We start from the raw sequence: 14,831 nt of genomic DNA on the forward strand, positions 1-14,831 counted from the left end.
TCCCAGTTTTTAGATCCCAAATTTTTCACAAAAGGGTGTGTCTTATATGTGGGGAAATATGGTAGCCCAATGCTATCCTGGGGTTCAAGTCCCAGTCACAGTAATTTTTCAGGGGTTTTCTGTGGAACTGGTTAGCTATAGTATTCAGTCAGTAGTCTTGATTCTGTCACCTGGCTTGATTCTGATATCGCGGGGATGATTGCTTGCACCTAGAACTGAGAAAGACAAATGGAATAGACCAAAGAGAAACCTCAGGCCCATTTCTCAGGGTCATGGTGCCTAAAGGAGGGGGGGGAAGGTAACCTCTCTCTCATCAATTCAAGTCATTGTGTCCATCAAGTCACATGCTCTCTGGACTATCACCCAGAAAAGTGGAGACTGCTCAGTCTGGTAGTTTAAAGATATAGGCTGTTCTAGATAAAAAAGTAAGAAAAGGGAGCTGCTTCTGTTCAAGTGGTAAGGGTGTGCAAGATGTCTTCTTCTAGAAGTAAGATGCCTCCACATTAGCTATATGGGCATTCATCAAACAAATTACTCTAGTGAAAAATAAAGATGACAGTTTTTCAGTTTTTCACCTTTTCACCACACACCATTCTGTTTTTTTTTTTTTTTAGGTTTTTGCAAGGCAAATGGGGTTAAGTGGCTTGCCCAAGGCCACACAGCTAGGTAATTAAGTGTCTGAGACCAGATTTGAACCCAGGTACTCCTGACTCCGAGGCCCGTGCTTTATCCACTATGCCACCTAGCCGCCCCCACACACCATTCTGAATCCATAGATGAACCCTGGTCTTAGACATGAGTTATAACTGAGATTTACCAGAGTAAGAACAAAACCAACAAAGATAAAATGACTGGGAGAACCCTCAAGTTGGACCTAGCATATGTGAACTTAGCATTTTGGGTGGCACTAGGCCATAAATTACATGACTTCCTTAGAGAAATGTACTTCTTGTCTTGTTTACTTCACAATCTTCCTCAAACTACATTTAAATTTATTTTTATTATTCATTTTTACTATTTTTATTGACAAATTTTGACAAATTTCTATAATGAACTGAGGCAATCAAACACTCATATCCCTTCTACTGATGAGAAAAGAATAGTGACAAGAAGTTAGGAGTCTTCCTCAAGGTTACCAAAACAGACAGTGTGAGAACCTAGAGGTAGACCCAAAACTTAAACCTTCAGGCTGTCCCCCTAAACCTCATCATCTCTCTTACCTAGCTATGCGATTGACAATGCTTGTCCTTGAAGCAAGGAGAAAAGTTAGATTGCATTTAGGGTTAAAATCTACTTAATTTTCATCTTAATTAATGACCTGGGGGCTGAGTTGTAACCTGAGCATTTTCCTTGTCAAGGGGATAGAGCCAAGCAGATGGAGAGGGTGGGTTATTTACAGGGATAGATTCTAAATACCAGCACTTTCTATAAGAAGGACAATATTTAGAAGGGGATAAATTCATTTATTGCTTCTATCTGATTTTACTTTGACCTTTTTAGTAACTTGGACAACATTTGTGAAGCTTCTCAAAGCTGAAAACCACCAGCATCTCTTGAGGACAACTTTAATGCCTGCATCCAGAAAAGGATTTCTCCAGATACCATGGAGAATATTTTCTTGGTCTTGTGTTCCTGCCTTGCTTTCCCAACTTGGGGTAAGTTTTCCCCCATAAAATCTGTAAAAATAATTCTGAGAGCTTTGGATATTACCCTGGCAGAACACTAGGCAAGGTCCAGGATCTCTGACAAGAGTTCAGAGCCAGTATTTGCTTTCTTGTGGCTTTCCATAGAAAGAGGTTTGGGGTTTTATTAACACAGAAGCAACTAACTCCCTTTGCTGGTGCCACCCAGGGCCCCCTCCTTCCTGTCTGATGGGTGTCCTACTTTGAGCAGTTCCAAGTGCTTCTGCTTTAGTTTAGTCTTGTGGGTGGGTCCTTGGGGGAAAGAGTCACTTAGGGAAGTCACAAACAAATGGAAGTAGTCTCTACTTAAAAACAATGGAATATTGATATTTGCAAACATGAAATTGAAAGGTAAGACAATTATTAAGATAAAATTAAAAAAATTATGCTTTCTGGCAACATAACATTTTATTATCTTGAATATTTCCAAATCATAGAATGTGAGGGCCGGAAGGAATCATTAACATCATCTATTTTCCCTATTGACCTCTAATTCAGCAAAATCATCTACCACAAATTTATTCTTCCTCTGAGGAAGAAGTAGTAATGACTAAGGGATTGAGAAAGGAAGAGGATACACTGAATAATTGATATCATACCTTTTAGACAGTCTATCTAAGAGTCAAATTATTAGCTAATTCTAATAATCTAATTTGTCTCTAAAGTCTCATGGAGCAAATGGAAGAGAGGAATACTGAGGAAAAGAAGCCAATAATGGCTAGAAGATTATTTGTTACAGTCTTTTGGATTAGGAAATTTGAAATTAGGAAATTTAAACTTTTGTAATCAAAAGAATTGGACTGGTGTCCCCTTATTAATTTAAGGCTATTCTCTAATCCTTAATATTCATTTCTGTAAAAGGGAGAAAAAAGATTAGATGATCACAAAGGTCACCTTCAGTCCAAAATTTCATGATCTGTAACTTTGATCACACTTACAACAGAGCTAAGGAGAAATATAGAGATATTCAAAGATAAAGATAAGCATCCCAACACAGTATTTAATATTTTTATTCTCTCTCCCTCTCTCATTTCTTCACTTCCTTTCTTCCTCCTTCCCTCTCTTCATCCTTTCTTCCCTTCCTTCCTTAAGTCATTGCATATGTAGCTTTGCTACTCTGATTTCATTCCTGAAAAATATTTACCATCAAATTTCTCACCCAACTGGCCAAAGAGCAAAAGTCCTGATAATGAACTTTCCCCAAGAGAAGACAGTAACTGGGAAAATAGTAGAGTTACTGTAGAAGTAATGACAATAAATTGAGAAACCTGAGAGAAATCATATACATTGTTCCTGAACCCTCACCTGTTATGTGGGAGAGAAGTGAACATTTTTATCATTAGTTTGTTATTGTCCTGGGTTCAAGTTTTTTTCTTTATTTGGTTTTTGCAAGGTGTTGGGGTTAAATGACTTGTCCAAGGTCACATAGCTAGATAATTATTAAGTGTCTGGGGTTCAATCTGAACTCAGGTCCTCCTCACTCTAGGCCAGAGCTCTATCTACTGTACCAACTAGCTGCCCTTGGGTCAAGTTTTGCTTTTGACATGAAATTCTAGTGTGATCCTGCACTAATCTCTTAACTTATCTGTGCTTTAGAAAACTCTTAAAACTATAAGTTATTTACATAAATTGGGAGAAGTTTCCTCATCTGGAAATTCTCTATGTCAATGAAATTACATATGTTTATTTATACATGCATATACACACACATATATTTTTATATAAAATAGTATTTTACCACTGTTACTACTATCACTGCTGCTACTGCTGTTGAGGTTGCTACTATCACTACTACTACTACTACTACTACTACTACTACTACTACTACTACTTACTATCCCTGATTTGTACTTCCAGAAGCAGTTTCGTAAAGGATATGGAATAGTTAACAAAATGCTGAATTTGGAGTTAAGAAGTTTGGGTCCAAACACTGCTTCTGACACTTCCTAGCTGAATGACCTTAGGCAAGTCACTTAACCCCTATGTATTTCTGGCAAATCCTGAGAATTTAGATGTTTTTCAGACCTAGGTTTCAGAGCTATGACTAATGGAATCATAGATATGGGTCTTATTTATCTGTGCTTCCTGTAGCCCCCAGCCCAGTGTACAGCATATAAACTGGTACTCAGTAAAATATGTTGAATAAAGGAATTCAGAGATTCTCAAGAAAGAAAATTTTATAGATGTTCATTGCTATTCAATCTTACCTTAGGAACTTGGGATTAAAAAATGTCTACTAGCTACATGACTTTGGGCAAGTTTTACTTAGCCTCTAGGAGTCTCATCTAGTAATACTTCCATCTATAAAATGAGGAGCACAAACCTAGCTTATAGCATTGTGAGAAAAATAATGTTAAAGCATTGTAAAATGATGAGTTGATAGCATTTTCACATCCATTTTCTCATCTGATATTTCTAATAGGCTGGGAAACTGAGGCCAAGAGAGATTATTACTTCTCTAACGTTTTTATGTAATTAGTGAAGGACATAAAGGAAGAAAGATGCCAAGGTCACCCAACTAGTCTATTGGTAATTCCACTCTACCTTTTCCCTCTCTCAATATTTCTTAGGGCAGTTTATCTCAACACCTGTAGTACAGACTCAGTATGGAAAAGTTCAAGGCAAATATATGACCCTAAAAGGGTTTAATGAACCTGTCCAGGTTTTCCTGGCTGTTCCCTTTGCCAAGGCTCCTCTTGGACCCCTGAGATTCACTCCACCACAGCCTCCTGAGCCCTGGGACTACGTGAAGAGCACTATTTCTTACCCACCCATGTAAGTTTTCAGTTTCTTTTTTGGCATGAGGGGAGATTTAAGTTGGAGGTAATCATGGGGAATTGTGCCCTTATTCTTTGTTTTTTCACATCATTTCAGAAACTCAGACCATTTAAAAATATTTTGCATTGCTTTCAGTGAAACGTTTTTGTTCCTTCTTCTTAACCCCTAAATAGATAGAGAGTGCGGTTAGATACTACACCCTAGGGATAGAAATATTAAGATAGACTCTAGCTTTAAGATTGACTCTAACTTCAAGGATCTCATATTTCTAATAGGTAAAGAATCATATAGGGGAACTGGAATCTAGAATGGTATATGCGCAGTGGGGCAGTCAAGGGGACACTTTTACATAAAGTAAGGGTAAAGCTCCCATATCAGGCCCAATAATGGTTTGCCGTGGGATCCAGGGATTCTATAGGATGGAGGCAGAAATGATGGCCTAGGCAAAAAGGCAGTGTAATTTGGAACTTCTGGTTGCAAAGGTTGGTGGTGGCCTGGTTCCAAGCAAGGGAAAAACTCACCCATACAGACCAACCATGACTCCTGTAGATTAAGCACTGTCAGAGGTAGGAAGGTTTACATCAAAAATTCCCAGTGCATTGTTTCCTGAGATGCAACGTGAGCTAGATTTTTATGACCTCCAAACTGGACAAATGCTGCTAGTATTCCCAATAACCATCTGGCAAGGTTTGTTTTATTACAGCCAAATCCCTTGCCTGGAAAGATGGCAAATACTCTTCCCTCCAATTCTTCATTAATATCAAGATTCCCTTGAAGCATAAAACCATGATTCTATTGCCACAAGTGCATCTGGTAGTTTTTAAAATGATAGTGTTGGAGAAAAAGCATTTGTATGAAAATCAGGACCACATCTCAGACTTTGTCATTTAATAACTATGTGACCATGGCCCTGTCATTTATTTCTCAGTTTCTTCATTTATATAGTGGGGGCATATACAGTGATGGTCCCTTTCCCTCTAATTGTCTCATAGCTTTAGTGAAATGAGGCATTGATGTCTTACCAAAATGCTGCCATCTGGCTATAGTTTGGCAGATCCTAGGAACACCTCTGTGTTTCACAGTCTGATTTCTCCAGATGTTCTTTCTTACTATAAGTCTCTTCTTCCTTCCTTTTATGTTGTCCCCAATTCACTAAGCATTTTTATCTATAGAAATCATTCATCGGGACTCCAGAGAGTCTTCAGAACACTATTTATCTATAGAAATCATTAATCAGGCCAATTCTTCCTATCAGAAGAGATCTTGAAAATCATTTATTCCAAACTCCTCATTATTCAGAGAGGAAGACTAAGGCCTAGAACTGGGAAATGTCATATATTGGGATGCAAATAAATTTAGTGACTCATTCCATAAACTTAAAGAAAAATAATAGAAGGTCTTTTGCTAAGCCTTTACTGGGGAAGGTAGGAAAAGATGAGTGGATAGAAAAGTCTGAAGACCTGAGATGAAATTCTAGCTGTGTTATCCCCTATAAGTTTATGCACACATTTCCTCTCTATGCTTCAGTTGCTTCATCCCTAAAATGAGGGTGCTTCAACATGATTAATATGCAAATATGTTTAACATAGTTGTACATGCATAACCTATATCAAATTGCTTACTGTCAAGGGGAGGGTAGAGGAAAGGGAGGAAGGGAAAAAACTGTGGAACTCAAAAATCTTACAAAAAATGAATGTTGAAAATTATCTTTACATATATATATGTATATGGAAAAAATAAAAAATAAAAAAAACAAAATGAAATCACTTAACCAGATGTTCTCTTAGATCTTTCTACTTTCAAAACCTAAGATTTAAGTTATGTGATCCTGTGAATCCAATTTATTCTTCCCTTTCAGTTATTTTTTAATTGATATTTTACTTTATTTTTTCCCAATTAAATACTATGGTAGTTTTTCAGTATTCATCTATCTGCAAATTTAAAAGTTTTACATTTTTCTACTACCCTCCCTTCCTGCCCCTTCCCCTTGGGGACAGTCTAGTACAAGTTGTACATGTACATTTCTGTTTAACATATTAACATTAGTCATTTTGAGCAAAAAAAAGATTAGGGAAAAGGAAGAAAACCATGAGATTTCCTATCAGTTATTGAAAAGAAATGGTCTTATGTTTTATCACATAGGTGCACTCAGGATCCAGTTGGGGGACAAATATTCTCTGACCTTTTTACCAACCGGAATGAAAAAGTGTTCTTGAAAATATCTGAAGATTGTTTATACTTAAACATTTATAGTCCAGCTGATCTGACAAAGAAGATGAAGTTACCTGTAAGGATAATAAGGCTATGGTTGATCAAAACTTTGGATTCTGTGGATTACTTCTTGCATCTATAGTGGGGAAAAAATAGAAATATCAGTGTTTTGAGGTCTTTAGTTCTTCCTTGGTCAGTCTGTGTGACCTGGAAAACAGGACAATTCACTTAGCTGGGTCTCAATTTTCTTTAACTATGGATTGGGCTGTTGGAAAACAATGGTGATGCCTTACATTTGCAAAGAACTTTTCTACACATCCTTTTATCATCCTTATTTGAAAAAAGAAGATTAAGAGAATTTAATTGACATTGCTGCTTAGTGGTAGAGTTGGAACTATCACAATATCATAGAATCTGCTTTAAATACATTCAGTGATAGGGAACTCCTTCCCTCCTAAGGCAGCCCATTCCACTTTTTGAGAGTTCTTAGTGTTAGGAATTTTTTTTTTATGACAATGAACCTAAATCTTCTGTTCTGTATGTTCTATACAGATTCTTCTATTTTCTGTAAAAAAAATTGAATCCTTTCCCACATGACAGACTAGAAAGACTAGAAGACATTATTCATGTCCCCCACCCAGTTCTTTTCTTTGCACTGGAAGTCCCCATTTCCTACAACTGGTTCTCCAGTCCTGGTTTCTTAACTTGTAGTTCAAGGTTCTACTAGCCTAGGCAAATCAGTAATATACACACACATACACATACATACAATTCACATATATATGCACACACATATACAAATAGTTATACACATACATATATGTATCTACATGAACATATATGTATTTATATGTATATATTTATACATGTTTTCATTTTTTTTTTGTTTTTGCAGGGCAATGAGGTTAAGTGACTTATTTGAGGTTACGCAGCTAAGTATTAAGTGTCTTAGACTGGATTCAAACTTAGGTCCTCCTTACTCCAGGGTCAGTGCTCTGTGCCACCTAGTTGTTCATATATTTCATAAAATGAATAGATCAGGTCAGATCCTAAGTATCAGTAACAGATCAAAGGGGAACAGCAATATGAGTGATCCAGTTTAGCCTTTCAGATTGTCTTTGGCCTTTTTTTTCCTCTGATTTTCTTGATGAAAGTTTAGATTTCTAATTTTGTTTTCCTCTGGAGGTTCTGAAAATGACTTAGTATTCCCTTAGCACACTGAGAGAGGAACTGTTCTAGGAGCATGTAGGAAGATCTTGGCTAGGACTGGAATGTGTTTCCATGACTAATTCCTCCTTTCTTCTCCAGGTGATGGTATGGATCCATGGAGGAGGTTTGTTGACAGGTGCTGCATCAACTTATGATGGGCTGGCTCTTTCAACTCTTGAAAATGTTGTGGTTGTGACCATTCAGTACCGCCTGGGAATTTTTGGATTCTATAGGTACGATCCAGACCTCAGGAACCAAATGGACATATTTGGCACACTCATCACTGTGGTACTACCTTCAGATTTATGGCAATGATTCTCCAGTGGTCCTCAAAGAATAAATGAAAATGGTCAACTTTTCTTAGCAGAGTATATTTCTGTTTTTTGCCTTTGAACTCTTTAGAACTTCACCTATATATGGATGGATCTCATGGGCCTCTTCTATGATGTATACTTGAGATCAGGGATTGTGGCACAGCATTATATGTATCTTAATTCCTTGTTGTTCTGCCACCCTCTGAATAGTTGGTTTTATGAGACTGGGGCTTTTATTTGGTGTCAGACCAATTTAAGCAAACGTGGACTGAACCACTGTCAATTCATTTGGTGAATTTTTATTGAATATCTTCTATACTAAAGCTATAAGATTCTTTTTTATTAAAGATTTTATTTATTTTGAGTTTTACAATTTCCCCCCTATTCTTGCTTCCCTCCCCCCTCCCTCCACAGAAGGCATTCTGTTAGTCTTTACACTGTTTCTATGATATACATTGGTCTTAGTTGAATGTGATGCGAGAGAAATCATATCCTTAAGGAAGAAAAATAAAGTATAAAAGACAGCAAAATTCATAATAAGATAATTTTTTTAAAATTAGAGGTAATAATTTTTGGTCTTTGCTCAAACTCTATAATTCTTTCTCTGGATACAAATGGTATTCTCCATCACAGATAGCCCTCAACTGTGCCTGATTGTTGCACCAGTGGAATGACCAAGTCAATTAAGATTGATCCTCACCCCTATGTTGCTGTTAGGGTGTATAATATTCTTCTGGTTCTTCTTATCTCACTCAGCATCAGTTCATGAAAATTCTTCCAGGCTTCCCTGAATTCCCATCCCTCCTGGTTTCCTTCATTTACAATTTTTTTGCAAGGCGATGGGGTAAAGTGGCTTGCCTAAGGCCACACAGCTAGGTAATCATTAAGTGTCTGAGGTTGGATTTGAACTTAGGTAGTCCTGACTCCAGGGCTGGTGCTCTATCCATTGCTCCACCTAGCCACCCACCTCCTGGTTTCTAATAGAACAATAGTGTTCCATGACATACATTTACCACAGTTTGTTAAACCATTACCCAATTGAAGGACATTCAGTTAATTTCCAATTCTTTGCCACCACAAAGAGGGCTGGTATGAATATTTTTGTACAAGTGATATTTTTACCTTTTTTCATAATCTCTTCAGGTAGTGCTATTGCTGGATCAAAGGGTATGCACAGTTTTGTTGTCCTTTGTGTATAAGTCCAAATTGCTCTCCAAAAAGGTTGGATGAGTTCACAAGCTATAAAATTCTTAATTATTTAATTGAAATAAACATTTATTAAGTATCTTCTAGAGTATAGATTCTGGAAATTCAAAAATAGATATAACACAGATCTTTTTAAAAGAAGTCTGTCTTCAAAGTATATGGGGAGAATAACAAGTACATCAAAAATTATGCTACATTTGTCAGTGAAGTGCAAAGGAGAAATTCTGGTAAAGTCCTTTAAGAAATCTAAAGTGATAAAGATGGAGAGAATATCAGAGAAGACACAATGAAGAATATGGCACCTGAGTTGGGATTTGAAGGAAGGAAAACATGATAGTCAATATATATATATGTAGAGGAGAGGAGATCATTCTAGACATAGAACAAAGACATGAAAACATAAGAAATCAGAATGATAAATGGAGGAGCAGAATAAGACAAAAAAAGGCTGAACATATAGGTTGTGACCATCTTGTAGATGCCTTTGAATGCTAAGTTCAGGAGTTTATGGGTTAAACAATAGGGAATCCTGAGAAATTTTTGATTAGAGAAATAGCATAATCTCAGCGAAGCATTAGGCAGTTGTGTGCAACATGGAATAGAGAGGTGATTGATTTAGAAAGACAAAAATATTGGTATTTCCAATATTTTCACAGATGGATGACACAGTGGATAGTGATTGCTAGACTTGAGAATCAGGAATATCTGATTTTAAATCTAGGCTCCTAAATTTATTATTTATATGACCCTGGGCAAGCCACTACCTACTATGGCTGTGGTGACCTAGAATAAGGCCCTTTCCATTTGCTGCTAGTTCTAGATCTGGGCCTGGATCAAGGAATAGGTAGGACCAAAAAAGAAGATGATGCCAAAGGCATGAAGATGTTTTTCAGGTCTCTCAAAGGGAATCTAGTCATGAATATTGATAAAGTTCCTAGTATCAGTTGAGATATGGAGTTAGAAATACTATCCTTGCCTTCAGGGAAACTGTATCTAATAAGAAAACAAGCCGCACAATTAAGATCCCAAAATATCCAGTGTAGCAAATGAATCCCTGAGTTCCCTGGAAGTGGGAAGTTCAGCTTCATTCCCTATTTCCTAAATAAGCTATTATTTCTCCTCTTCCCCCCCACCCCCGACCTCTTCGGTTTGAGGATGTTTGCCTGACCTCTCTTCTCTCTCCTTTCCAGATACCATCCTCTTATATCTGTCTTCTCTCTCACAGTACTGGTGATGAACATGCTAGGGGAAATTGGGGTTACTTAGACCAAGTGGCTGCACTCCACTGGATCCAGAAGAACATTGCTAGCTTTGGAGGAGATCCTGGCTTAGTGACCATATTTGGCGAGTCAGCAGGAGGCGGGTGTGTTTCTGCTCTGGTGAGTTTTCAGGATGCTGTTCCTTGATTCAGGAGGGTTCCATCAATGGTTGTTGGTATAGAGCAGTAGCCCTGGGTATGGGCAACTGTGGTTAATATCAAAATTTTCTTTGGTCCTTCCAATAGTCTCCAAGAATCTATTTATGTTTCTAGGCACTGAATTTCTTTGTTATGGAGCAAACCTAGAACCAGAGAGAAAGTTATCTAAGACTTATAGGGAGAACTGACCATGTCCTGAGATTCTTTTTTTTAAAAATAATTCAAATGATTTTTTTTATACATTACTAAAATATTCTTGTTTAAGAGTAAACATAATTCCCCCTCCAAAATATAGACTTGCATGAGTGATAAAGCAAAGAGAAAATAATAATAATAATAATAATAATGATAAAATGATAATAGGTACAGTCAGGTGGTACAGTGGATGGAGCACCAGCCTTGGAGCCAGGAGTACCCACATCCAAATCCAATCTTAGACACCCAACAATCACCCAGCTGTGTGGCGCCAGGCAAGTCACCCAGCCCCATTTGCCTTGCAACCCCCCCAAAATAATATAATAATAATAATAATAATAATAATAATAATAATAATAATAATAATGAATGTGCTTCATTCTGTGTTCCAACACCTGCAGCTCTGTTGCAAGTGGATTGCATACTTTTATTTTTGTTGGACTAAAACATTCTTTATTACTTATAGCAATAAAGCAAGAAGAATTTTATACACAATCACATATACTTAGTAATGGAAAATAGTTTTTCTCCAGAAATGGACAGGAAGAATAGGTTTATACTCTTTTAAGAAAGAACTACAAAGTGAACCAAATGAAAGTACTTGACAAGATAGATGAAGGCATGCAAAGTTTAAAGACTAAACAAGACTATACAGAGTTGACTGGAACATTCTGGGAACAAGTAATATTTGAGCACGTCAATAAATTATTGCAAGTTGAACAGGTGTTTTTCTATTGTTCTGCCTGTGGCAGCAACGTTTCCCATGGAGGAAGCAATTTCCTATGGTTTTTCAGAATCGAAATATCCGATCTATCCATATGCCTTTGCTGTAAAGTTCTATTCCCTAGAATTATAACCAAATAAGACAGGCCTTTTATCCCGATCTCATAGTAATCTCTCCTTCTTGGCTTTCATGACCCTTCTCTCTCCTCTGTCTGACCACTTCTCAGACTGACCGATTCATTATCCTCTCCTTTCTAAGTCTGATTGCTATTAGTTGTTAACAGGAGTACTTATAAAAGGTATGCTAAAGCCATGGCAGGGATTCTATATCTGAATATTGAATTTAGGTTGAATTTTTAAAAATTGTTGAAGTGGCCCTATAAAAGTGGATTTTTCTGAATACCACATTATTTTATCTAGTTTGGGTGACAATCCCTCAAATTATTTGACCAGAGTCTGTATTATTATATACTTTAATTAGTATAGAGACATATCACATGAACTTATCATTGTGGAAGTAAACTTTACCCAAGATTTAAACTGTGTTTTGCCAGCCAAGATAGTTAAGCTGATTTTAGAATTCATTGAAAGGTAGAGCATGCAGGTTTTTTTAAATTTATTTTTTATTAAAGATATTATTTGAGTTTTACAAATTCCCCCCCAATCTTACTCCCCCCCATCCCCTCATGGAAAGCAATTTGTCTATATCTCCTTGGCCCAGTATTTCATATGACTTTTATTGCATTGTGATATGAGAAAGATGTATTCACTATTTCTGCCTTTCTGCATTTGATCATTAGGTTTTTATGTTCTAGTACATGGTCAATTTTCATATAAGTTCCATGTACTTCAGAGATAAAGGTATATTCCTTTCTATCCCCATTCAGTTTCCTCCATAAGTCTACCATATCTAATTTTTCTAACAATCTATTTACCTCCTCAAGTTCTTTCTTGTTAATTTTATGATTTGATTTATCTAGATCTTATAGTGGGAGGTTGAGGTCTCCCACTAGTAGAATTTTGCTGTCTATGCCTTCCTGTAGTTATTTCAGCTTCTCCTCTAAGAATTTGGATGCTGTCCCACTGGGTGCATATATTTTCAGTATTGAAATAACTTTATTGTCTATGGTACCTTTTAGGAGGATAAAGTTTCCTTCCTTATCTCTTTTAATACTATCTTTTTTTTCTGCTGCTTTGTCTGAGATAAGGATTGTTACCACTGCTTTTTTTACTTCAGCTGAAGCAAAGTATATTCTGGTCCAACCTTTTACCTTTAGTCTATATCTATCTCTCTGCTTCAAATGAGTTTCTTGTAAGAAGCATATTGTAGGATTCTGGTTTTCAATCCAATCTGCTATTTGCTTACGTTTTAAGGGAGAGTTCATCCTATTCACATTGAAAGTTATGATTACTAATTCTTTATTGCCCTCCATGCTATCTTCCCTCTATTTGTATTTTTCCCCCTTTCCCCCATTTATCCATATTTCCCAGTATTTTTGTTTCTGAATACCACCCCTTTCAGTGTGTTTGCCCTCCTATATCACCCCTCCCCTTTTCTTTCCCCTTTCCCTTTTTCCCTTTTCCCTTCCCTTCCTTTTGTTAGTTCTCCCTTTTCCCCCCATTCCCCTTCCCTTTCTCCACCCCCTTCCCTTTTCCCCTTTAAATTCTTGAAAGGTTAGATGTTTTATAAGTTAACTGAGTATGTGTATGTTAACTTTAAGTCAAGTCTGATGAGAAGAAGATTCAGGTGTTTCTCATCTGCTCCCTTCTTCCCCTCTATTACCATAGGTTTTTGTACCTCTTAGTGTAATGAAATTTACCCCATTCAATCCCCTCCCTCCTCCCATCTCTTTCCTGTCCCACTTTTTATGGAGGTGGTGTTTTTTAGATCATTCTCTCTTAGTCATAGAACATTCTGAGTGTCTGTCACTTCTAGTTAAGTATATACTATGAAATAGAGTCAAAATTCCTGAAAGTTATTAACCCGTGTGGTTAAATCCAGTTACAGCTCTTTAGATAGCTGTCTCATGGATAGGTCATGAATGTCCATCATTTCTGGTTAGGTATATTCTCTCTGTTAGAGTTACAATTCTCAAGATTTATGAGAATCTTTTTTCCCCCATGCTGGGATATAGCCAGTTTTAACTTACTGGATATTAGTTTTTTTCCTTTTACCACACCCTCCTCCCTTTTTTTAAACCTTTTCATATGTCTCTTGAACCTCCTGTTTGAAGTCCAAATTTTCTATTTAGCTCTGGTCTTTTCATCAGGAATTTTTGGAATTCTTCCATTTTGTTAAATGTCCATCTTTTTCCCTGGAAGAGAAGGCTCAGCTTTGTGGCATAGTAGATTCTTGGCTGCATTCCAAGCTCCCTTGATCTTTGAAATATCTCATTCCAGGCCCTTCAATCCCTTAATGTTGATGCAGCCAGGTCCTGCATGATCCTTACTGTGGTTCCTTGATATTAACATTGTTTCTTTTTCACTGCTTGCAGGATTTTCTCCTTTATCTGGTAGTTCTGGAATTTGGCCACAACATTCCTTGGTGTTTTCATTTTAGGATCTTTTTCTGGAGATGATCAATGTATTCTTTCAGTAACTACTTTGCCCTCCTGTTCCATGATATCAGGGCAGTTTTCCATCACTAGATCCTGTAATATTAAGTCCAGGCTTTTGTTCTCTTCAATGTTTTAAGGAAGTCTCATAATTCTCAGTTTGCCCCTCCTCGATCTATTCTCAAGGTCAGTGGTTTTGTTGATGAGGTATTTTACATTTTCTTCCATTTTTTCTAGTTTTTGATTTTGTTTAACTGGCTCTTGCTGTCTCATGGAGTCATTAGTTTCCACAGACTCCCTTCTTTTTTTTAGGGAGGAGTTTTCTTCAATAATCTTTTGCAACTCTTTTTCCAGTTGGTCAATTCTGCTTTTGAAAGAACTTTCCATTTGACCAATTGAGGTTATTTTCTTTTTTGCATTTGCCCAATTGAAGATCTGAGAGAATTATTCTCATTTTGTATTTGTCCAATTGATGATGTGAGAGATTTATTCTCATTTTGTAATTTTCCAATTGATGATCTGAGAGATTTATTCTCATTTT

The 14,831-nt window shown here is 36.8% G+C and overlaps 1 protein-coding gene across 1 annotated transcript in view; it reads left to right on the top strand.

The window, feature by feature from the left end:
- The first annotated feature begins 471 nt into the window (after positions 1 to 471).
- The window catches only part of LOC141494130 (liver carboxylesterase 1-like), a 97,017-nt gene continuing 82,657 nt past the window's right edge, over positions 472 to 14,831 (top strand). The window contains exons 1-7 of the mRNA XM_074195287.1: positions 472 to 487; positions 1,501 to 1,655; positions 4,205 to 4,226; positions 4,268 to 4,457; positions 6,603 to 6,747; positions 7,980 to 8,113; positions 10,626 to 10,779. Coding sequence (XP_074051388.1) covers positions 472 to 487; positions 1,501 to 1,655; positions 4,205 to 4,226; positions 4,268 to 4,457; positions 6,603 to 6,747; positions 7,980 to 8,113; positions 10,626 to 10,779 — 816 coding nt within the window. The remainder of the gene's footprint in view (positions 488 to 1,500; positions 1,656 to 4,204; positions 4,227 to 4,267; positions 4,458 to 6,602; positions 6,748 to 7,979; positions 8,114 to 10,625; positions 10,780 to 14,831) is intronic.

Source organism: Macrotis lagotis, chromosome 1 (assembly GCF_037893015.1).
Source record: "Macrotis lagotis isolate mMagLag1 chromosome 1, bilby.v1.9.chrom.fasta, whole genome shotgun sequence".
Classification (NCBI taxonomy): Eukaryota; Metazoa; Chordata; class Mammalia; order Peramelemorphia; family Peramelidae; genus Macrotis; species Macrotis lagotis.